The 22,699-nt window shown below is 45.7% G+C and overlaps 1 protein-coding gene across 1 annotated transcript in view; it reads left to right on the top strand.

The window, feature by feature from the left end:
* Positions 1–22,699, top strand: part of LOC119461539 (uncharacterized) — a 266,138-nt gene that overhangs the window by 227,488 nt on the left and 15,951 nt on the right. The window contains exons 6-7 of the mRNA XM_037722882.2: positions 10,251–10,451; positions 21,610–21,784. Coding sequence (XP_037578810.1) covers positions 10,251–10,451; positions 21,610–21,784 — 376 coding nt within the window. The remainder of the gene's footprint in view (positions 1–10,250; positions 10,452–21,609; positions 21,785–22,699) is intronic.

Here is a 22,699-nt window from a genome sequence, read left to right as displayed (position 1 = left end):
AGGAGGCTTAAAAGCGGGAAGTCGACATTCACTGAAAGCTTGACCTTTTACTCAGGGCTGGGTAATTTTAACCTCCTCATTCATTTCTAGGTTGCGCTAACGCTCTGTAACGACTCGCCGAGTGTGCTGAGGATAGTGGCACACGAACAGCTTGGAATAAAGTTCATGTTTACGACATAATCTGTACAGAGGGGACCAGTAAAGTTTAAATACTGTAATATTCGAAACCTCCCCTGCAAACTCGTTGCATGCCTCGCATGAGATAGAGTGAAGAAATACAGGAATTCAGAAGGAGTATCCGTTGTAGGGTCAACGTTGAAAAAAAATCACTGTGATTTGAAACGCAAGTATACGTCTCAAGTGGGTGAGGTAAACCTTTTCATTATAGTCTTGTAAAAAAAAACCAGAATGCCTGTTATAAACGATAACTAAAATTGACGATCCCATGTCCACAAAGCCTTCCCTATAGCTTCAACTCCATGTTTCTGATATTTGTACGCTACAGTGCGCGCTTCATCGCAATTGCTGATTCCATGCTTGCGTGAGCGGGCTCTCAGCCATCTTCTTGATTTTAGCAAAGATTTTACGTAAAGAACCGGGATGTACGATCCTAGGCCTCGCACAGGTGATGCGAAACATGTCTCAATGACGAGCTATATATAAAGCACGCGTGGCGCGTAAACAAGGTGGTCGTCCTGAAGCTGTCTACTTGAAACAGGTGGGTGCGATACGGCTTCCAAGAAATGATGCCCCTTCAGAGAATCACTCGTGCAAGATCAACTACACAGATGCTTATGCAAGCAGGTCATTCCGGAAAGTCAAGTCGATGGGAATGGCGGCATTGCTTATTGCTACAATCCCTCCACAGTAACGGGAAACCGCACCCCTTGCTTGAACAACCGAAAAGCATTCGTTTTAAAAGCCCTCATTCCAGCCGTCATTCACACAAAATACGAGTCCTTAATCGCCAGCCTTCCCTATAGCACGCGGTGCTCCTCCAGAAATTTGTCTCCTACACTTTATCTCACCGACCCAGGGGATCATGGATGAATGATATACGTGCATAACTCCGCTGTTCGAACTTGGATAGAAGTTCAGTAGCAATTTTCGCACCAAGAAATCCATGCACGTGCTCCTTTTCTCAATGCACGAGAGGACGATGCTTCTTGTAGAACGCTGTGGTGCACCCCGGCTCCATCGGCCAGGAGGCATTAACTCCTTCGCAGGTGCTGGCGTCATTTCGTCTGTAGTTAACAGGCCGTCGATCCGCACCACTGGCACCCCGAAAAGATACGATCTCGTGCTGGACGAAACCCGAACATTCTCGCGCACGAAGCAAGCACAAACAAGCTCGCCGTGACCGACTCTCCCGGGTCGACCCCTTCGTTCCACACGCGGCTCGAGCCGCATCACTCGTCATCTCGGAGCGACCGCCAAATCTTTTCCAGAGGCTTGAGCCAGACCGAGGCTAGCTAGGCTCTCGTTCCATTTTATTTTTCGTTGCTTTAGGGTTTCCCCTGCGTCGACCCTCCACCCCTCTCCACTCCGCCCCCACTTGCTCGTCGCCCTCCCCCGACTCTCGGGTAGGGTTGTAGCTCGGGTGGTTTGTTGCCCTCCGCCTCCGCATCATCATCGTAAACCGAACCCCGACTCTCTTTCCAGCGCCGGGCCGTTCTGCCCCCAACGGAGATGAGATCGCCGGCACCCCGCTCGGTCTTTCCCCCTCCCTCGCCCCCTTTGCACGCGCTCGCGCTCTTGCACTTGCCCCGAGGTCCGTGTGCAAAACGCGAAGATTCCGGGCCCAGCCCCGGTCGTCTCGGTGTTCACAAGGCGGCCGTCCCTTAAACCGCCACACAGCACAGCCGACCGCGCCGCCAGCCCCCCGTGATTCGCAATCAGTTTCGAACGAACCCTCCCCCTGCGCTACCCTGCAGTGAAGCTTTGCTTAGCCCAGTCACAGCTGATCGCTGCTGCTCAATACCAGTTTTTTTGGTGCGTGAAAGTTTACGCGGACACCGGTCAAAATGTCTGAGGAAGTGGAGACCGTCAAGCGGACCATCAAGAAGACCAAGAAGAAGACCAGGATCATGGTGGACGTAGACACCGACGAGAACCAGTACAACCAGGCGCCCAACGATGAGGTAAACATTTGAGGATTACCGTTGACGAACCTCAGGTCTGATATCGGCGTTCGGTAAAACCCTGTCCACCGTCTATGGCTTTTGCAACTTCGTTCAATAACCGTCCCTCCTTCTCAATCAAGTTGAGACGACATTCAGTGCCAATGAGCTTAAAAGGGTAGCTAGTGTAGAGTTAATTAGCATGGAAGTAGCATCTGAACTTCAGGGAGGATCTCTGGCGCGTACGCTGTCGCCGATGCTGCCATCGTTCGCCTGTCATCAGAGCGCTCTCGCCGTCTCCAGACAAGCCGGCCGATGTCTGCTTCGTTATATGTTTTGGAAAAACGAGCAATCTCTCTTTCCGGTCGGGTCATTCGAAGTAACGATGTCTCTCTCGGTGACCATGTCACGGCAACAAATCCCCATTCTTAATCTAGGTACGGCGCACTTCTTCCTCGGTAGACCATTTGGATGGGTGCCATTATATTCTATTCCCGGCACCTTTCGTTGTTTTCGCTTCTCTCGGTGGATAGCTTGGTTTCATAGCCTAAGGATTCCTGTCGTCTTAGTGGAAACCGACGAACGTTGCTCGTGGTTGCGCAGATTCGACTAGACGACCTTTCAGAGGGAACGCGAAGGTCATTAGACAGCGTGGCCCCGTAATCGATCCTTGTAGTAAAGGAGATAAATCGACTGTCTATATAACAGGCCCACGTTTCCTGACTTTATTTTTCTTTGACATCAATCATGTTTCATTCTATTCATTTACACATGTATAAATGCTATACTTCCGTATACTAGGCATAGGCGTTCACGTACTGTAGTCTGGGTTATTGAATGTTCCTCGCAACGCACGACAACCTTAGCTCTCCTCAGCGCTAACCGCGTTTTTTATCGTTTTACTGGTGACAGAGGCTTTGCGCGTGTAGTTGCGTTGTTAACGGCGCTGGAAGACCTTTGCGGATGAAGCCGATGACGCCGTTCTATCTTACGTTTATAGGAATAGATAGTTCGTGTGAATTGATTTGCTGGTGGTGGATGTGGTTACCTGTACAACAAGCATCTTGTGTTAGTTCCTTCAAACTTTAACGCATGACATTTCTTCCTATCTTTCCTTATGGTTTCTTGAAAACACAGTGACATGGGCAGCAGTGTGGTTCACCGCATTTGCATGTGTGTACCAGCACGTCGGCGTATTTCGTCGCGTGTTCGTTTGTCCCCGCTTCGAACTGCGAGAGCATTGCATGAAATTAATTAACCGAAGGAAGACATTAGGTTTGAAAGTAGCAGTAATGGCTAACTTCCACGGGAATCACCGGGAAATAGTCAACGACGTTAGCACGCGCGAAATAATAGAGCAGCGGAGAGATTGGTGTTTCCCTATCGTGGCGGCCCGAGAAATGTCTAAAAAGCTTTTCAACACAAACAGCGGCTAGGGTTACATAACGGACAAGAGCGGATGTACCCAAATGGTGCCCCGGGACGTCTATTCTGGGCAGTGCAGGGAGCCGCCGACGGTTTCGTCGTCGGGACTTGAAGCGCCGCCAGATTTGAGCTGCCTGCGATGGCGTCACACAGGACTCTGCGCGTTTTCGTTTCTCGTCCTATTGCCGAGTGCAGGGGGAACGTGGAGTGCCAGGCGAACGAAGGCGCCTAGGCTTATGTAAGCGACAGCAAATGTTCAGTCGCAGGCTTATTTAGAGAAGTAAACTTTGCAGAAGAAACACGGGCGCATGTTTGCACAATCTGCCGCTTTTGCTGAGCTTTTTGCCAAACTTAAATGGAGCGAGAGAGAGAGCACACTTGGTGTTCTGAAGACAGTGACTTGAGAAATCCGTTCGCATTAGAGCACATTGCAGTTAACGGTGCAGATATATACGACGTCGCTGATAAAGCTCTCCATTTCAAAGGGATAGTCGCTATAGATGTCATTGCAATGGAGCTACAGCGCTCTTCGGTTTCGTCGACAGCGGTTGAAATCGGTAGTGTTTATTCAGGAGGGTCAGAATTGAAAATCTTTGACGGGCCTACGCACCTTGATAGAGTTGACCCAATCTACTTTCCATCGTGTCTATACACACCAACTATCCCAGCAAAGCATCCTGTTCGACGACATGCTTGCCAAGGCTTGGTGGCTGTGAACAGCGGTGCGGCACAAAGCTGCGTTCAGTCAGTGGCAAAGTCCGAGTACGCCAATAGAATAGCTCTTCCTGCAGGGGTTTAGCTTTAAGGATCGAGGTTCAGCTTGGATGCAGCTCCAGTACAGCCCTTGCAGCGGAACAGTTGTTCTGAATTGTACCGATTTTTTTTTTTTACGTTTGTGTAAGCAACAGATGCTTTGCAAAATCATTTCATTTACTTACTTGGCCCTCAAGGCTAGATGGCCTTCAAGATATATGGCCCTCATGGCCAAGCAGATTAAAGAGGAGAGCGGTTGCAAATTGACAACAAATACAAAAAATGCACTGAGTGGCAATACTGAAGTGCTTATACAATGTTGATTAAAGCGTTTCGGAAGCGCTGATTATTAACACAGATGCAATCCGACAATGCAAACAGCGACGAAGTAACAAGAAATGCACGGCTTATAAAAATGGATGTTACCTATACAATAGTGCGTTGCGAAAAGCATGTTTATCTATAATAGAAACAATTTCTGTGGGAAGGTGGCTCCATTCCTGAGCTGTGCGAGGAAGAAAGGACGTATGAAGAAAGTGTCCGTATGTCATGATTAAATTCCTGTCATGATTAAATGCGTTGGGACGTATTTTTATGTCGCGGAAATAATCATTCACGTAGAACAGGGTGATGGCGCAACTTACGCAACAAAGTTAAACGGAATATTTTGGGGCGAAATGCTAAGAATGGTAAAACGAGATTAGCTTTTCTAGCTGCTGTGCTCGCACTTCGATCACACTTTGAGAAGATGAAGTGAACGGCATTATTCTGAACAAGATTGGTATGTAGGACATATCTTTTATGCATTTACAATGCCAAGAACTAGCAATAACCATGAGAGGATTGTCGGAATCGTTTAAAAAGTGCATGATGTGAAGCAAGCATAGCTGAAGGTACAGCTCGAAACATGATTGTATTGGGCGAACAAACTACTCGCGGTAGCAATATGTTCGGACTGTTTTGAACACAACGCATACAACAGTGCAGGGAAAGTTCGATGTACACAGACAGTCATGAGGGATAGGTACAGTGCTCACGGACTGAAACGCGACAGACAAATTTTGGAACGAACACTTCTTATTCAAGAACACCAATTAATCGAGAATGCCGTGTCATGTCACTTCGAATCTGGTCACAAAAGGTAGCGCGGACTCTGATCTAGGCGGGCGAGTCGAGATTACGCCGATGTCACAAAAGCTACCGACGGTGGAAACAAAAGCACGCGCTTTGTTTAGGCCTAAATTGTCGCGTTTCAATCCGTGAGCACTGTACTATAATCAACATAACCAATGCTGGCTGGCACTGCTTCTGTCACTGTCATTAGCATCCAACGTAAGGTATATTCGCAGTCTACAGCGTAGATAGGTCGCTTATTTTGACGTAACGTGGCCGAAAACGGCTGACAAGGCATCGTGACGTTTGTAAGGCACATATGCGAATAATTCTCGTGCTTCACGATCAACGGTGCTGCAATGCCTCGGTGAAGTGCAATGCACGAGCCATGGCCAAGCGTCAGGATTGACCTGGTGCAAGCCGGTTGCTTATCTTCTTGTATCAGAACTGTAACACCGAAACACAGTTCCACATGAAAGAAATTTGTTACACATAAGAACTTGTTCGCCTTTATTTTTGGCTATGTTTGTACAAACGAAATACAGTGAAATGTTGTGTTAAATCGTAAGTAATATAGTAAATTACTAATCGGTTTGTTGAGCTTTTCACAGCTTGAAACTAGCTCCAGCGTATGACAAACGCAAATAGAGGCTACTTGCTAAGTTTCCCGGGCTTAAAGTAGAACTTTCACAACTCAATGACGTTTCTCTGTGCCATCTTAGAAACTCAGCGTAATAGCAGGTATGATACCTTGTACGTTACAGGTTTAGCATCACCGATATAAGCTTTCATTTTATGCATTCGCCGCAACTGCAGAAAGATGTGGCAAGGTGGTACTGCGGAGACTCGTGTAAGATCACCGCTTAGAATGGAATGTGACCGCATATCTATGGAAAGCGAGTAGTCATAACAACGTACACCGGTTTTCTGTATGTTGTCCAGACGTTTTCTACCGACTTCGAGCACCAGTTTTGTTGAGATCGCTTGGATAGTTCCTTACCTGAACATCTTCACGCCACTGATATGCTGTAAACTTTGTAACTATGTAGACTCAGTGTTACACGATCATTTCTCCTTCATGCCAAGTATTGTATAATTATGAGATTCATTAATTTCACGCTATGACTATGGCAAGTGCGTTCGTGAACAAGCAAGTAGGTTTCATTTCAAGGTGTCGCTATTTTCTTATGTGAACCTTCGAATAAAAAAAAATGTCCTCATATTTTATTTACAGTTAACGCTACAATAACGTTCTCGATCAGTTGTTTTTCTGTTTCATATCGGTTCGACATCTAACCTGCTTTAGGCATTTGTAAATGAGGGAATATATAGCTGCACCCATTTGGAGGGTGTAGTGTTTCGGACTTGCCGGAAAGCGACCTTTGCCGCTTGTGTTCGGAACCCAGGGTGCAATCCTCAATAACAAGGGCGGGCGTGCTACTTTCTTTATGCTGCGCTGAGTGCCGAGTCCTTGATATGGAATTGCTAGCGCGTCTGTGTTGAAAGGATGTTGCTAGTTAGCAAGTGAGAAGAATAGGGTTCCCTGGCACGCGTGTAAAAATAGTTCCACCTGGACTGGTCCGGGAAGTATCGCGCATTCTGCTTGCATTTCTACGAGAGACTAAATTGATGAAGTTATGGTGACACACATCGTTATGCAAAAAGAGGCGCTCAGGTGGAGCATTACCGGCCCCGTTTGCCATGCTAAAGCCACCATTAGCATTTTATTATTGCTAGTATGTGATAAAGATACCGGTAACCATTATGAGGTGCCTGCATTTTCCTGTTTTATTTTCATGTAAAAAAAAAAAAAAAACACCAGCACTACTATCAGTGAATAACAAGCTAGACCAAGAAGTTTGACTCTTCTAACCGAAATTAGAAGCTTTAGTTTTCTTTTTCTGCTGGGACTGCACCTACATCGACGTGGCCCCCTTGAGGTCAGAAACTCAGCTCGTCGTGTTTACAATGTGATAGGGTTTTTAAGGGTGCTGCTACACCTCAGCAATAGCACGTTTTTCTGCGAGAAGGCCGGCAATAATATTTGCGCACACACTGCAGCCACGTGAATAGTTTTCCCGCTACAGTGTCCCTGATAACACACTGTGCAATTTAGGGACGTTAGATACCTCAAGTTATTGGACAACCTTGCGGTCTCATAGATAGCTTGCATACGCCTGTATCTGAGTGAGTAAAAGCACAAAAAAGTAAATAAATAAATAAATTAGAAAGGAAGGTGCTTTCACAACGAAAGTTTTGTAATAACATTGGAGCACGCCCGATTGCCGCTTGGGTTACACGATTAGACGGCCAAGCTCGCGCCTATAAGTCTTGAAATCTAAATTAAGCATGTAACTGGAAACATTAAAGTTTCTGTTTTAAAATCACACCATAGAAAATATATTGAAGCGCGAAGTTTAATAGGATCAGGCCTTAGTATATATATGTATACGCGGATCGCGTAGCGAGCGAACTATATGGCGAGTTTTCAGAGCGAATTAAAGTGAGCCAAGGCCTGAGTCCTTGACCTTCGAGGTAGTATGCGATCGACGCGTGATGACCCGGTGTACTTAATTCGGGCCCGGTGAATTTTAAACAGGAATCTGCGGCAAGCCTTTTGGGAAGACGTACGTCTAAGCAATTTAGTTCGAAACTAAGTGCACCGAGTTTGCACAACCTCAGAGGCCTGGCCTCGGACTCCACTTGTGGTGTAGGATTTAGCAAATCACTTCTGCGGAAACCCGATAGGTGGAGGAAGTCTCACGAAGCGAGAAATTGACATCCACCCGACTGCACCAACTGAAGCACCCGAGTGCTTCTTTGTAGCTTCGTGTACCGTCAGACGGATGATAATTTTCCCCTTTCACGCGATGGAGAATATCCATAAGTCACTCATACCCCATAATCATATTTTCACGTTTTGATATTCGTAGTCCATACCCTCGGTTGCGCGGCCGCTTTAAAGTAGCAACGTAATTCTGGGCACAACAACGAATGCGCTGAACCTTCAAGTGCAGGGTGAACTCCTAAATATAGTCGTAACCGTGGGAAGCACTGCCATTTATCTGTACAAATATTATTGATGTTCGTGTCTGCTTGTGCAGACGGTGTATAGAGAACGCCTATTATATAGCCTTCGAGCTGTTAGTCCCAATTGTTGGTTGTACATTAGCACGTATAAACCACGTTCTTCTCGCTCAAAACGCCCTTGCCACTTAGTTATGAAAACGTTCTTGAACGAATTACGTCATCGGAAGCGCGTTGTAGGGTGATTAATTACCAGTTTCACTTGGCCTCCAGCCAAGTGAAACCCAGGCCAAGTCGCCCTTTCATTCGTTTTCAGAATATTGTAAACAAAAATATTTACTGAAAAATATTTAGCAGAATTATTTTCCAGAAACAGTTTGTCGTTGGCGCTCCTCTGTCTCTTAGCTGTCCTCATTTTTTTCGTGTTCCGTACTTTGGGCCAGAAATCAACATGTTTAGCATGCATGTGGGAGTTAAGGAAAAGCAAATGGTGCTCGTTAATAACTTAGAAGAACTGGTAGCTGGGCTAGTTGCTAATTCATCTTGGTATACTGCTTCAGCACGCGAGAAGACACTGGCAATATACGCACGCACTCACACACAAACACCCCAGAAAGAAATCCCTTTTTAACGCGACAGCGTTAAGGGCCCCATGTCGCAGAAAATACAGTGTCGGCGTCGGCGCCGTTGCCGGCGTCGGCGTGCCGTGAGCCGAAAATTGCCGTATATATTCTATACGGCACTAAAGTTCTTCTATCACTGAAGTTGCTCATACCTTGTCTTACGTTCCTTAGAAAGTTATTCGTCGGAATTTCGAGAATGACAGCCAACAAACAAATGTCATGAAACAAAACAACGACAGCGCATGCCTTTTATGTTAAATCTTCTCAGACTGAAGTATTAAAAGCGCGAAACAATCACAGAAGATCAGGCACACGCAAGAGGCCGCCTTTCTACCAGAAAGGCTCGCCTTCGGGCATAGCGTTCACCGCCAGCGTTTCTCGGCAAAGATTACGGTTGCATAAGCTGCAGTTGCCTGGAAGCGTGAGAAGCAGTCAAGGTCATTCTTTGAATGCTATCGCGTTCCACTCTTTAAGGGCGAAACTTAAGCGTCCTCGAAATCTTTTCACAACACAGAACGCCTGTATGCAGAAGGGAGTTCTTTTTCGAGTGTTTGTGTATGTGAGTGCGTGCCGATGAGGGTGTTTCTTACGCTCAGAAGCTGCTACCAAAATGATAATCCAAAGATTTCTGGTAGAGGGTAATATTGCCGGAAATTATTGATAGCAGTTTCTACTCCTTCCGGTGCCCATAGCCATTCAAATTGCTGTGACCTGACTTCGTGTATTCTGCATTTAGTGCATGACAGCTGACTTCATGTTCTAGCTTGTCTTATATGACATCTGTTCCGATTTGCATCTATTGTATGTCAGCTGACTCTCCGTCTAACTGTGTTGTGAGTTGTCTCTCCTACATTTAAGATGACTGTATGTTACAGTGTAATTTTTATGTGATTTGTCTGGTGAACGAATTGATTTAGTGAATTCACGTCGTCTGACTGGCTGACTTTTTTGTTGGGGCGTCTTTTTTTTTTGTTAAGCTCCGGCTTGTTATGTCCTAGTATATACTTGTTTTATGAGGAAATGAGCAGCCGAGGCCGTCTAAAGGCGCCGACATCTAAATATCATACATAAAAAAAGAAGAAAGGAAGGTACTCGTTGCCTGCAAGAAATATGTACTCACAAAAAAAGAGAAGAGAGAGAGAGAGGTGAATGAAATCTAAGTGAGTGTCTTTGTTTTCCCGAATCGCAGCTCGTGTTCTCCGGCGAATACACCAAGGCCATGAACAAGGACTGGCACTCGAGCCACTTCTGCTGCTGGCAGTGCGACGACTCGCTCACCGGCCAGCGGTACGTGCTGCGTGACGAGCACCCGTACTGCGTCCGCTGCTACGAGCAGGTGTTCGCAAACTCCTGCGAGGAGTGCTCCAAGGCCATCGGCATCGACTCCAAGGTGCGTTGCTGTGGTTCGTGTTGTCGGTGCGCCTCATTTGGCCAGTCGAAACTGAGTTATATACGAAGCGAGTGACAGACTGAACCAGCAGACCAAAGCAAAGTACAGTACACCAGTGAACAACTCTCGGGTTTCTAGAAAGGTCCAGTTAAGCCTTCTTGGTCATAGCGGAAGTGGAGGGGGGGGGGGGGGGGGGCTCCTGCATTATGTAGACAATAGAGAGAGCGTTTTCAGAAGATGACCGTCGTTTTTTATTTTGTCTTCATCCATGGGCCGTGTTTCTACATTGCAGCTATAGTAGTGCGACTAGAAACGCTTAAACACGTTGTAAGCTCGTTTTCATAGTTTTATGAAAAGGAGACTATTATCCTCAAAAAAATTTATCTTTTGAGGAACAGTGGGAAATGTTAGGGGTGATATGCAGCTCGATATTTAAGTGTGCGCAGTAATTAGGGGCTACAGGTGAAGTGCTGAAGCCTCATTCTCGGCCTCTTTAGATGCGCTATGCGTAACGCTTAAACGTAGATTCCCTGCTGCCCCAGGAGAACCAAACATGACATCCATTTCATTTTCAGAGAAAGGGGGGCCATCTTATGGGTGACGTGTATCGAGAATTTGAAGCGTTGAAGTTAATTGTAGGCATTGAAAATATTTACCAATACTCGTTTTCTCCCAGTTGTAATGCGTTATGTGCGAGACGTCTATTTGGTTTTCCCGCAGTCCTTGGTGAACTATGCCAAGCACGTTGTGCATATTTCGTTCAAGTAGGAAACATGTTGTTGGTGAAACAATGCGTAATCTGTGCAGGTTAATTACAGCCTTTCTAGAAAATTACTGATTCAAGCATTCCAGAGTGTCATAATACCGTTAGCTGTAATTTTTCCAGAGTCCGAAAAGAGCTGTTCATGACACCAATTTTAAATTCTGTGGATATGGGGTGGCATGTTAGGTGTAATGTGTGGCGAATTTTTAACGTTTCTGGCTTAATCAGAATAGTTTCAAATTATTACCGAACCGTCGTTTTCCCTCTTTTTTCACGTTTTACGAGGACCGTAGTTGGTTTCCCTGCGTCCTCGGTGAACTAAACGAGGCAAATTGTTTATGCTTGGTGAAAATAAGAGAAATATTATGGGTGGTTCATACTTAAAAAGCAGCGCAAACTAGACCACGATGAAAAAAAGAAGGATCACGACACAAGTGCTGACTGTCAACTAAGAGCGTATTCGAATGATAGCGGCATGAATACATAAACAAACGCACGCCATGGGTGTGTAGTCGAATCGGACAGATCAGCGCGAAGATTAATCCGTGTGCATCAAATACAGTTTTGTAAAATATTCTTTGATCAAGGACTCAAAAGCGCTCAATGGCCATTTCACGCTGCTTCCCCGTGCCCTGAGGAAACTCTACGTTATACCAAGTTTTTATTTATTGAAAACATTGGGCAACTTTAGGGCTTATGTTTAGGCAGAGTTCAAAGTGTGCGGGTCAACTTTAGCTCTTGCGAATAAATTAGGTAATCAAGCGCGCCGGAGCGTCGTGAGCGTATACTTTACGAGTGGCGCAAAATCTAGACCGCTGTCCTGGCATAACGACAATTTCCACCGAGATCAAACATAGCAAAATGTAAGGACTATACTATGTCAAATCGGTATGTGAAGTGAAATGCTTCCGGATAAAATACAGTCTTTGCAAAAACGTTTAAGCTATTGTTCGAAGCTGTCATATACGGCCGTTTTTAGCTATATTTCCAAATGTCCTGTGACAACTCTGTGTTACACTAAGTTTCCGTTTCTTGGCAGTGGGGGGATATGTTAAGTGTAACGTTATATGTTATACGTTATATTTTATACGTTATACGAGGTTCGTAGTACGTTCCCACGGTGCACATGTCCTCGGTGAACTTGGGGAGTCTCCTTGTTTACGTTTGGAGAAAGCAAGGGCCATGTTATTAATTAAATAATTAATTGTATACATGATAATTAATTTATCTATACTATTGTGTCAGCATGCATGCCAAATCATGAGCCGTGTCAGTAAAAAAGGAGTGTTTTCATCGAATAAGCTTTGAAGCATTATCATATGCAGATCTAACGGGGACCAAAATTTTAAAAATAATTGTCGCGTGCTTGGCGGGCTTTGTACGTGGCCTGTGATGTACCCAATGTGGCTCCGTGTCAAATATCTTGCATTGTCCACTTTGGAATCGCCATGCAATATTTGAAAAAAGATAACATTAATCTATTAATCTGCACCCTCTCATGTACAGTCTAAATTGGGTGATGTGCAGGCAATGGTTTGTTCAAAGTGTGTGGGTTCCTTGCGGCCTTTGTAATAAATTACGTATACAAAGCAGCCTAATCTCTAAACCCACGCGTAATTCTTGTGGCGTACTCTCATCGAAATCTGCATTCATTCTAAGAGATAGTCATGCTTTCTGGATAAATTGCGTGGGTGGAATCCATAAGCATTTATAACTGAGTGACCAGTGAGTTCACCATGCTCTACTTTTAATTATACCTAATGTCTTGCATATCTGAGTTAATTATTGCGCCTAAAGAAACTATGAATTTATAGCTTATCCTTCATGTGGGCGAGCACCACGGCTCGCCTATAATAGCACTGCATAGCGCACTTTTCAACCGGATTATCGTGTAGCGCGATGTATTTTAGTCATTGTGCAATTATATTCCGAGCCGCATTTACTACTTGGGAATAAGATCAGAACTTTTACTGTAACACGACGGCTCCTTTAAAAACGATGACTGCGTGCAGTAATAAAGTTTTCAAAATGGCATCAGACGACGTATTCCATCCAATACGCCAATTTCATGCACAAGAATGAATTTTATGCATGCGGCACTATAATAAAGTTATCTTCAATGCTTCGCAGTCACAATGAACATCGCATAGTGCGCTATTTATTTACGAAATCTGGCCGTTTCACTGCAGTTTTAGTAGGGAGTATACTCTAACATTTGATCGCGTGTCTGCTTTGGTTGGCTCAAACATTTAATTTTTTGTTCAGTGTGGTGATACATTGCTAATCAAGAGGGTGTTCAGCTGCGTGAGTTCAGCTGCGTGAGGTAGAAAAAAAAACGTTCAGTGGGGTCCCATATTGATTAATAAGACGACTTTGACGGCGAAAGCTTTAATGCGTTGACGTCATTTCATTTGCGTTTGTTTGCTTATGTTCGTTAATTAATTAAATAACTAATAATTCGGTTTAATTGTTTTCTTACTTGCTGTTACGGAGTCTTTAATTGATCCTTATTAGTATGTACTGGTCTTTGGAACTCTTAATTAGTCTTAATTTGGCCTGACCAGTCTTATCACGGGGTCTCGAATTGATGTTAAGTAGTCTCTATTACTGTTCGCAACCATTAATTACTTTTACTTAATCGTAATTATTTTAGTGACTTAGTTATTCACTTTAGCACTTAATTAGTCTTAATTTGGCCGGACCAGTCTTATCACGGGGTCTCGAATTGATGTTAAGTAGTCTCTATTACTGTTCGCAACCATTAATTACTTTTATTTAATCGTAATTATTTTAGTGACTTAGTTATTCACTTTAGCACGCTTTAATAAAGGTGTCGTATGATGTCTGTGTATTGGTCTTGTTAATTACCCTAATTACTCTTATTTAGTCTTTGGGACTCTTGAATTACGCTTAATTATGTTTAGCTAAATAGAGGTAAATTCACTTTTACATGCTTTATTGAACGGTAGAGGTGTAGTATGCTGCTTTCTGATTTTTGCTACTGCAAGTGTTGTCCGCGATGGCCACATTCCGCGACTAATGAAAAGCTTTAAAAGGCGCCGATGCCCATTAACGCGCACGCACGAGCACTTACGCTCCATCGCGTGCACACGCTCACACACAGCGTTTCAGAGATCGCATCCGCACAGCCCCCCTGTGACAGCGCTAAAAGGCACCCAGCGCTTTTCTTTTGGAGCAAGGCAACACCTGTTTAAATGCATTGGGGAGCGAGGCGAGCTTACTAGGGAGACCGCGCATGCGCAGACTGTGGCACTACTTTCTCACCGGCGCGCTCCGCCGGCGAAAGGCCACCGGTCCGGCGTTCCGAGTTATTTTGTGGGCACCTGTACATATTCAAAAGTCCGGCAAGCATGTGCACGCGTCCAATAAAGGCATCCAGTCCGGCGCTGTTTCTTGAGCAGCGTACACACTACGAACGTAGGCAGCAGATTCCCGAAAGAACGACCGAGTGCTTCGCAGTGGTTCAGCGTGCCTGTCACACATTCTACTGCGCCAGAGACTATGTAGACCAAGTACTATGAACATGTCATATGGTGGGTCACAGGGATCTTTAAAAGGTAAGAAGCGAATTGTGTATGGTGTGATGTCGCAATATTTCTTAATTGTTCTTTGGAGAATGTCCCAGAAGAACACGGCATCCCTACAATCTGTGCAGCCACACTTGCAGAACATGCATTTATCCGAACCATATGATTGCCTTCGACCGTCGTCGTTTTCGTCCACAGCTGGCGCGTTCGCACGCTCGTGGTCTGCGAGGTGAAGAGGTTTTGCGCGCTTTGCTCGGCAGAGAGATGAAGAAAATGAGAGCGAGAGAGAGACGCATTCACGGAGCGGGTCTGCTGGAACGCGTTGTCGGCATTGCAATGTGGTGGAACGCTGTGTCGGTGTTGCAAGCTGTGCTATGCAACGCGCAGTGACGGCCGTAACTCCGAGACGCGCGAAAAGAAATTATCATCATCATGAGTAATCAGATGAAAAGTTCGCGCGCACTTCCGGAAAATGCTGGGCTACAATCATTCAGCTTCGCTGTTTCAAGCGTTGCCCGGCCGAGTGCAGGTTAAGCTTTTATTCATCTATCTATCTATCTATCTATCTATCTATCTATCTATCTATCTATCTATCTATCTATCTATCTATCTATCTATCTATCTATCTATCTATCTATCTATCTATCTATCTATCTATCTATCTATCTATCTATCCCTAGATCTGAAATGCCTCTGTAATTATGACGTGAGAGGTGGTCATTTAAAACAGTGGATGATTTCTGCATTGTATTTCTTGAAGTTCTGCATTTCTTCTTGACAGGAATGGTGCACAGCGTCGGTAAGCAGATTGTTCCAGTCATTCGCTGTTCGCAAAACGAACGAGTTTGTTTGCACAACAGTGCGGGTTGAGGATAAGCGGCTTTTCAATGATTTATGCGTTGCGACACCGATGTGCATGGCTAATGACGGATCATGCTAGAATGGAGTGGTATATCTTGTTAAACAGACAAAGTTGCAACATCTTTCTGCGCATTTCAAAATTTAAAAAGAATATATTAATGTTCACTTTAGGACCTTAAAGACTAGAATAAAAAGAATGGAATATCTAGACCCAACTGTGCGATTACGAATAAATTTGATAGTTTTTTTTAATCAAAATGGCGTGATAAGAGTCGCGAACTACGCACACATATTCAAATTTAGAGTGTGCGAATGTTTCATAGGTTAATAACGCCGCGGATGGAGGGGCTGGATGCAGATTATGTCTTACGTAATTGAAGACAACGTTAGCTTCATTAGAAAGGCCTGATTTATAAAATGAGCAGCCGAAACACAACGATATATAGGCGCCTAAATACTTATGTGATAATACTACAGATACCTTAAATCCAGGGATCACGCGTCCGTGCGCTGTGCAGAAAAGCCTTTGGAGAAAAAAAAAAGAAATGTGAAGATTTTTTAAAACATTCAGACATTAGCCGTCCATCTAAGGCGCCTAAGTTCTACGGTTTAATTGTGTTATTTGCGTTACTCGTCACTGAATCGCTCGTGACAACCCGTCTTTCTTTATCGTGGGCTTGGGTCACTGTGCCTGACGAATGATAAGGAATGAGAAGAATTCGAGGAAAATAACTTTAAAAAATAATAATGAGGGAACCAACCAACGTTTAAATATGGCCGTCTCGACTAAGTGCATAAACAGGTTACAAACGTTTGCTCGCGACTACGAATATCGATGAAAAGGGATGCCCGACAATTTAACGAGGTTATCCTTTGCCAACAGGAGCTGATTGTCTCAATGACTCTTTGAAACAAAACTATTAAATACGTGTAGGATCGTAGTTTTCTCATAGGCAATAACAACCGCGATCAGTCGGAATTGTGTTGTTAGACAGATGGAGACGCCATCGGTACAGAATATACACACTGCGAGCTCCTTATTTATTATTATTTTTTTTTTGCAAAGCGCAATAAAAGAAAGCCATACTATTGCGATAGTTGTGACACTCCAGGTGAATTTGCGCCGTCATCGTCGATGGTACCGTCGGCGTGATAAGTCTAAGCGCGATAAGATCGCGGACGCGCGCCAGCAAGGGTAAGCTTGTGAGGGTGTGCCGAGAAGGATGGTGGCTTTATCTCGCGCGGGCAAGGTTTCTAGGAGGGGCGGAAGGATCCGCAGCGGCGTTTCTCTATTATTGCGGCGGCGCATGGTGCGGTTCAGCGCGACCGCGCGCGTCCTATCTTGGAGGTGATGTGGGGTGGGCGCAAAGGTTAGCAACCTGAGAGAGCTGATGGCTTTGTGTGCGCTGTGAACATGCGCGCCTAGTGCGTCTAGTTCGCGTTGAAGCGAAAGTTCGCTCCACCCTCGCTCCGACAGCGCCGACTGAGCGGAGCGCGACAGTGAGCTAGCTCACTTGGCATCGTCGCTTTTGCAGCCAAAACACGCTGCGCGCCTCTGGAGACATTTAAAACCAGTAGCGCGGGCTGCGCATGCGCGCAAGCGCCGTGACCAACACCACGGCGCCGACGGTGACTGCGCGATTTTGCCGAGAGCGTTCGGATAATTGCAGTCGCAATAAATAAAAAAATTGCCAGAGCAGGTGGGAACAACAAGATTAGTGCAAAGTGATGCTGTTTTCTATGTCTCAAACGAATCACCGAGAACGCTTTAGTCCTGAAATCATTGGTTGTGATATGGAATACGAGCGCTGGTGTCTGCTTGTTTTATTTTATTTTATTTGTAATTTCAGTGCTTATTTGAAAGCGGCGGAGCTATAAAGCATTTGTTGATCGAATGTTCACGAGCCATGGCTTTGAAATCAAACGTGCGGCACCAATGTTTCAAAATGAAGGCACGAAAGAGCTCACAGTCTGGTTCACCAACGGTCGTCTTACATTATATGGGCATGAAATTTCGACGAGTTTTCGCAATAAGATTAAACGTGCTGGAACGCCTTACGAAAAAAAAAAGCTTGCTCATTCATTTTTTTTTGTGTATGCTAATGCCTTGGTTTTTCTTTATTTTTCTGTCATAAAGTTGTTCCTCTCAAGATCTAACCTTGACAGGAGGTCATAATAGAGTTAAGGGCTGTGGGACCTCCTTTTGTATTTCACATTTATGAAAAATTGTAACCACTGTGTGAAGCAAAACGTTGAAATGGAAAATGTCAGGCTGACGCAATATGTGTGCCGTTAAGTGGAGCAGTTTCGATCCGAACTCAGTGACAGGTCGATATTTTCATGGGAAAGTTGGCAAAAACCTCTCTTCTCTACGCGCGCGCGCACAGCGGAAACATTCTAACTGGCCACTTGCGTAACGAGCTTATGGCGCAAGTTGCGAATCTCTAAGGAGATCAGCCTCGATTTTTATGACTTTGGATCGACTTGGTTGCGCAAGAGAAATCTCATTTTCGTAAAGACGGTTTACTAACTTCCAGAGCTTCTTTTTGCATTATACTTCCAAAGGTAGCCTTGGAAGGAACTGATAATATTTTAGCAACGTTTTTCTCTCTATAAACAAAACAAGTATTCGATTTCGGAGAGAGACGTGCAAGCGGTTTCCTTCGTATTCGCGGATTCAAGTTAGGTACGTGCTCCACCGCATTAATTCAAATCATGCTTCAATTCATTCAGTCAGTCATTCAAATCAAATCATTCAAAGCACGCATGTAATACAGCTTTCACTAAAATGCAACGTGAAGTCATAACGCGATTGTTACAAAGCTGATTTACTTGCGTTTTGGTGCCGGCTGCGTTTCTCCTTAGGAACATTACCACCGGAGCAAATGGTGTTTGCGGTGCCAGCTATGCATAGTTCGCGTTCCGGTTTAACTGCGGAATGCGAACGAGTGCGGAGGGCTTATCTTTCCCTATACATAAGTGTTCATTGCTGCGACAGCAGTTGAATGCTTGATGCGGGGTTTGCGTTGTTCATTCATCCATTCCGTTACGGTGACGGACAACCATAGTCGTCACCGTTATTCGGTCGTTGTCGACGGCATTTATGTCGCCGTCAGGCTGGCCTCTAGATGTTGAGCTTCACCATCGCTGTAAAAAGAAGAAAAAGAGCATTTTCATCGCAAACCGCTACGGCTGGGATCTAATGTATCAGCAGTGCAATTAAAGAGGAACAAAAAAAAATTACACCATCTTCCGTAGGGGGAACCCTGAGTAGTATGCGAAGCAGCCATGGGGTTGAGTCAAGGTAGTTTTATCAGCTGTATAAACATGGACATGCAGCAGCACCAGCAACGCGCAGAACTGTTGTCGACGCCGTCGGCGTTTTGCCCGCGTTCGCACCGAACGCGCGCGGCGTTGGTGACTGTTTCCGGTGCCTCTGGAGCGCCTACCGTCGCGCCTCTAACCGAAGCTGCTTCGCATTATCGCGCGCGGAGCCGCAGGTGTGGCCATTCGTTGCGCAATCCGGAGAGGAGAGGAGCGTCGGAGAGGAGAGGAGGAATGCCGAGAGGAGAGATGAGACAAGGAGAGGAGAGGAGGGGGCGGAGGATGCGCATGCGCAGCAGGAGTGTGGACGCCGCACGGCGGAGGGAGGGGGGAGGGAGTGACATAGCCCCGAGCATAAGATGCTTCGCATCTAAAAAATTATTTGTTTCGTGCAAATCTTGTAGATGACACTGCATCATTTTGCTTGTGAAATCCGCTGTAAACGAAGTTATGGTCTCCGGAGTAGATCATTCCCATCCCGGGCCTTCAAAATGACTCACAAAGGTTGAGAAACGTTTGAATGTAGCAGCTCCTGAATAGATGCGTTTTAACCGTTCACGTCAGGCAGAAGACAATCTATCAAGCAAACCAAACACTATTACGATCTCCGCAGTAAGGAAAAGCTGCTGTTCCATGCAGTTAAATGAGTTGCCAGTCGAAGAAATCGCCGAAGCCTGCTTACATTTATTATATGCTTCAGAAAACGGCATTGCCGGGGTTTTTGTTCTCCCCCGCTGGGATGAATCGACGGATGAAAAACTTTATTGTGGTCCTTTAGGGCGTGCGTTAGCACTGGGAATTCATGGGATATATCAAGCCGTTTCACCGTTCTAAGTCCGCTACCTATCGCAGAATTTATGCGCAAGCGTTGTTTTGCAGGCAGAATTTTTTATTTTTGTTTTTGTGTGTGTTTCAAAACTCAGATTTAACTTGAGTGCGCTTTCGCCTGCTTCTTAGTGAAGACGAAAGTTAGAAAGGCCGACGTTTTTACATTTAGCATGCAGCCGAGAAAAGTAGCAAGTGCAGAGTGGAGCCCGTCTGCATCAGATGCTCGCCATCTGCTGAGGCTGTGTTCAGGCATAATGAAAGCCTACAAGAGACGAAGTGCTTAAAGGGGCCGGCATACGGACAGACGAAAGACTACAAAGACAACGCACGATGAATTAGGGACCATAAATTCGACATACAACTTATGCAACTTCTGCACGAAGAAGACCTGCAGGCACTTATTTAGCCTTAACATGCCGGACTACAAGCCACGATGTAAAAATAGAAAGAAAAAGAAACTATGGGGTATTACGTACCAAAACCACGATCTGATTATGAGGCACGCCGTAGTGGGGGACTCCGGAAAATTTGGACCACCTGGGTTTCTTTAACGTGCGCTTAAATCTAAGTACACGGGTGTTTTCGCATTTCGCCTACACCGAAATGCGGCCGCCGTGGCCGGGATTCGATCCCGTGTCCTCGTGCTTAGCAGCCCAACACCATAGCCACTAAGAAAAATAGAAAGAAAGGGTGATGACGCTACAACTCTCAGTCTTTCAACTTGCACCGCAGAGTGTCTTGTTAGAAAATATCAGTGATAATTATGCATTCGAACTTTCTCTATCGCATTAGGTGTAGACGGCTAGAAACAGGTAAGTGAAATGAACAAAATCCGAGGACACCTAAGCTCTTCTTATGAGTTCTGAATGCGAAAGCATTAACGTCCAATTGAACGGCGCTGAGCGGTCCTTTGAGTTTTGCGCCGCGAGTAATGTGCCACAGCGCTACGTGCTACCATAGGCAGCAAGCTGCAGCAGCAGCCTGCGGTGCAATCGCCGCCTGCCACCGACGTGGCGATGCCCATCGGGCGACGCGTCACGGCGATGCCCTCTCCCCTCACGCAACGTGGCGTCGCAACCAATCGGAACCCCGTCGAGGCGCGCTCGTGACGTAGCAGTCGTATCCAATGGCAATGCGGGTTTAGGTGCCGTTTCGATGTTACAGACGACCGACGCCGGCTTTCTCGCTCAATGGGCGATTTGACGCTTTCGCGAAATTAACTTTTAAAGAAGCGTGCAGTTCGGGGAACGTTTCCTATAAGCACTTTCTGGAAGGTCTCGTAGAGCTCTTGTAGCACTGCTGAGAGTTCAGTTTCAAACAGGGAGGGTGCGAGTTGTGCTCCCCTTACGAAACCTTGCTGCGTATAGGAGATGGAAAAGGAGCTTCGGTGCGCGGCTTACTGTGATCTGATGTTACGTATACGCTACCTTGGCACAGTACAAATTGCACAAGCACTTTCGTAGTCTCGTCGACGTCTGATAGTACTACACCAAAGTTTACGGGAATTAAAAAAGAAAAAAAAAACGAATCCCCGTAGTATAAGACGACCATGTGGTATAATAACTGGCGGCACCAATATACCGCTTTCACAGCCTTGTCCTAATCGAACACCATTTCAACAGCATCCTGCCGGGTATAGTTTCCGTAAGAATACTTTCCGTAAGAACCGTTTCAATAAAAGATTCCAGAACCAGTTAGTGATTGCCATGGCGCATTCTCTAGTTCGGGACATGAGGCGTTTTCCTGCGTTTGCGGTGTGACATATCAGTTGTTGTTGGACGTGGCTCTCACTGCCCCCTCCCTTCTACTCCGTGTCCTTCTCCTCACCGCGCAGGACCTCTCCTACAAGGAGAAGCACTGGCACGAGGCGTGCTTCCTGTGCAGCAAGTGCCGAGTGTCGCTGGTGGACAAGCCGTTCGGCTCCAAGGCCGAGAAGGTCTACTGCGCCGCCTGCTACGACGCCGCATTCGCCACCCGCTGCGATGGCTGCGGCGAGATCTTCCGCGCCGGTGCGTACACTCGCCGACCGAGCTGCTTCCAAGTAGAGCCAAATGGCAAAGATGTAGGGCCACAGAATGAACGCTGCTAGCCCGTCGGCGTTCACTGTTCTTGCTAATTGTCACAGTGATCTATCTATACTAGGTACATCATGCCATAGGGTTACCTACTAGAATTACCAAGGGAAACTCCGAGGCTGCGTTCGTTCCGCTACGGTAGGTACCAGGGTACCGGTAGGTACCGGTAGGTACCATGTACTATAATGACTAGTACATGGATTTGTCTAAATTTCGTCCTTGTAGTTTCAAACGTTCTTTCAACGAATTTATTTATTGCGCTAAATTTCCAAGTGGCCGTAGTTTTGTCAACGCAGAAAGGCAATTAGTCTGTGCACGCGCGCGTAATCATTGCGAATTGTGACATTTACAGCGCAATATGCTGTTGAATGTGATTCACTTGCGTAGTCACAAAACTAGTTTAAGCCAGAAGGACGAAGCTTACACGAATCTATGTACTAACCATCATTGCTGTGCTGACTTAACCACTGTGCTCGCAGTTCCCGTAGACAATAGCGCCACAGTTCCCCCTAGTAACTTTTGTAGGGAACTCTATGGGCTTGATGCTGCAGAAGTCCCTAAGCTAAAGCGTTGGCTGTCATCCCGGACAGAAACGAAAGAGAAAAGAACGGTGCAACAGTGCTGCCAGCTGTTGTTACTGGACTGTTCCAGCAGTATACAGCAGCTCCGCTATGGCTTCTTTTAGGCCTGTATACCCGTTAGCTAGATCAGTGCCAAGTATCATATAGCTTGGCTGCATGGCTTTCTGCCTTGTGGGACTGTGGGAACTTCCTCCTGGAAAACATAGCGACAGACAGTACACAATTTCAGCTTCCTTGTTTGGCATCTTCCAAAAGAGAGTGAATTCAA

This window comes from Dermacentor silvarum, chromosome 8 (genome assembly GCF_013339745.2).
Source record: "Dermacentor silvarum isolate Dsil-2018 chromosome 8, BIME_Dsil_1.4, whole genome shotgun sequence".
Classification (NCBI taxonomy): domain Eukaryota; kingdom Metazoa; phylum Arthropoda; class Arachnida; order Ixodida; family Ixodidae; genus Dermacentor; species Dermacentor silvarum.
This window is presented reverse-complemented; position numbering and strand designations above follow the sequence as displayed.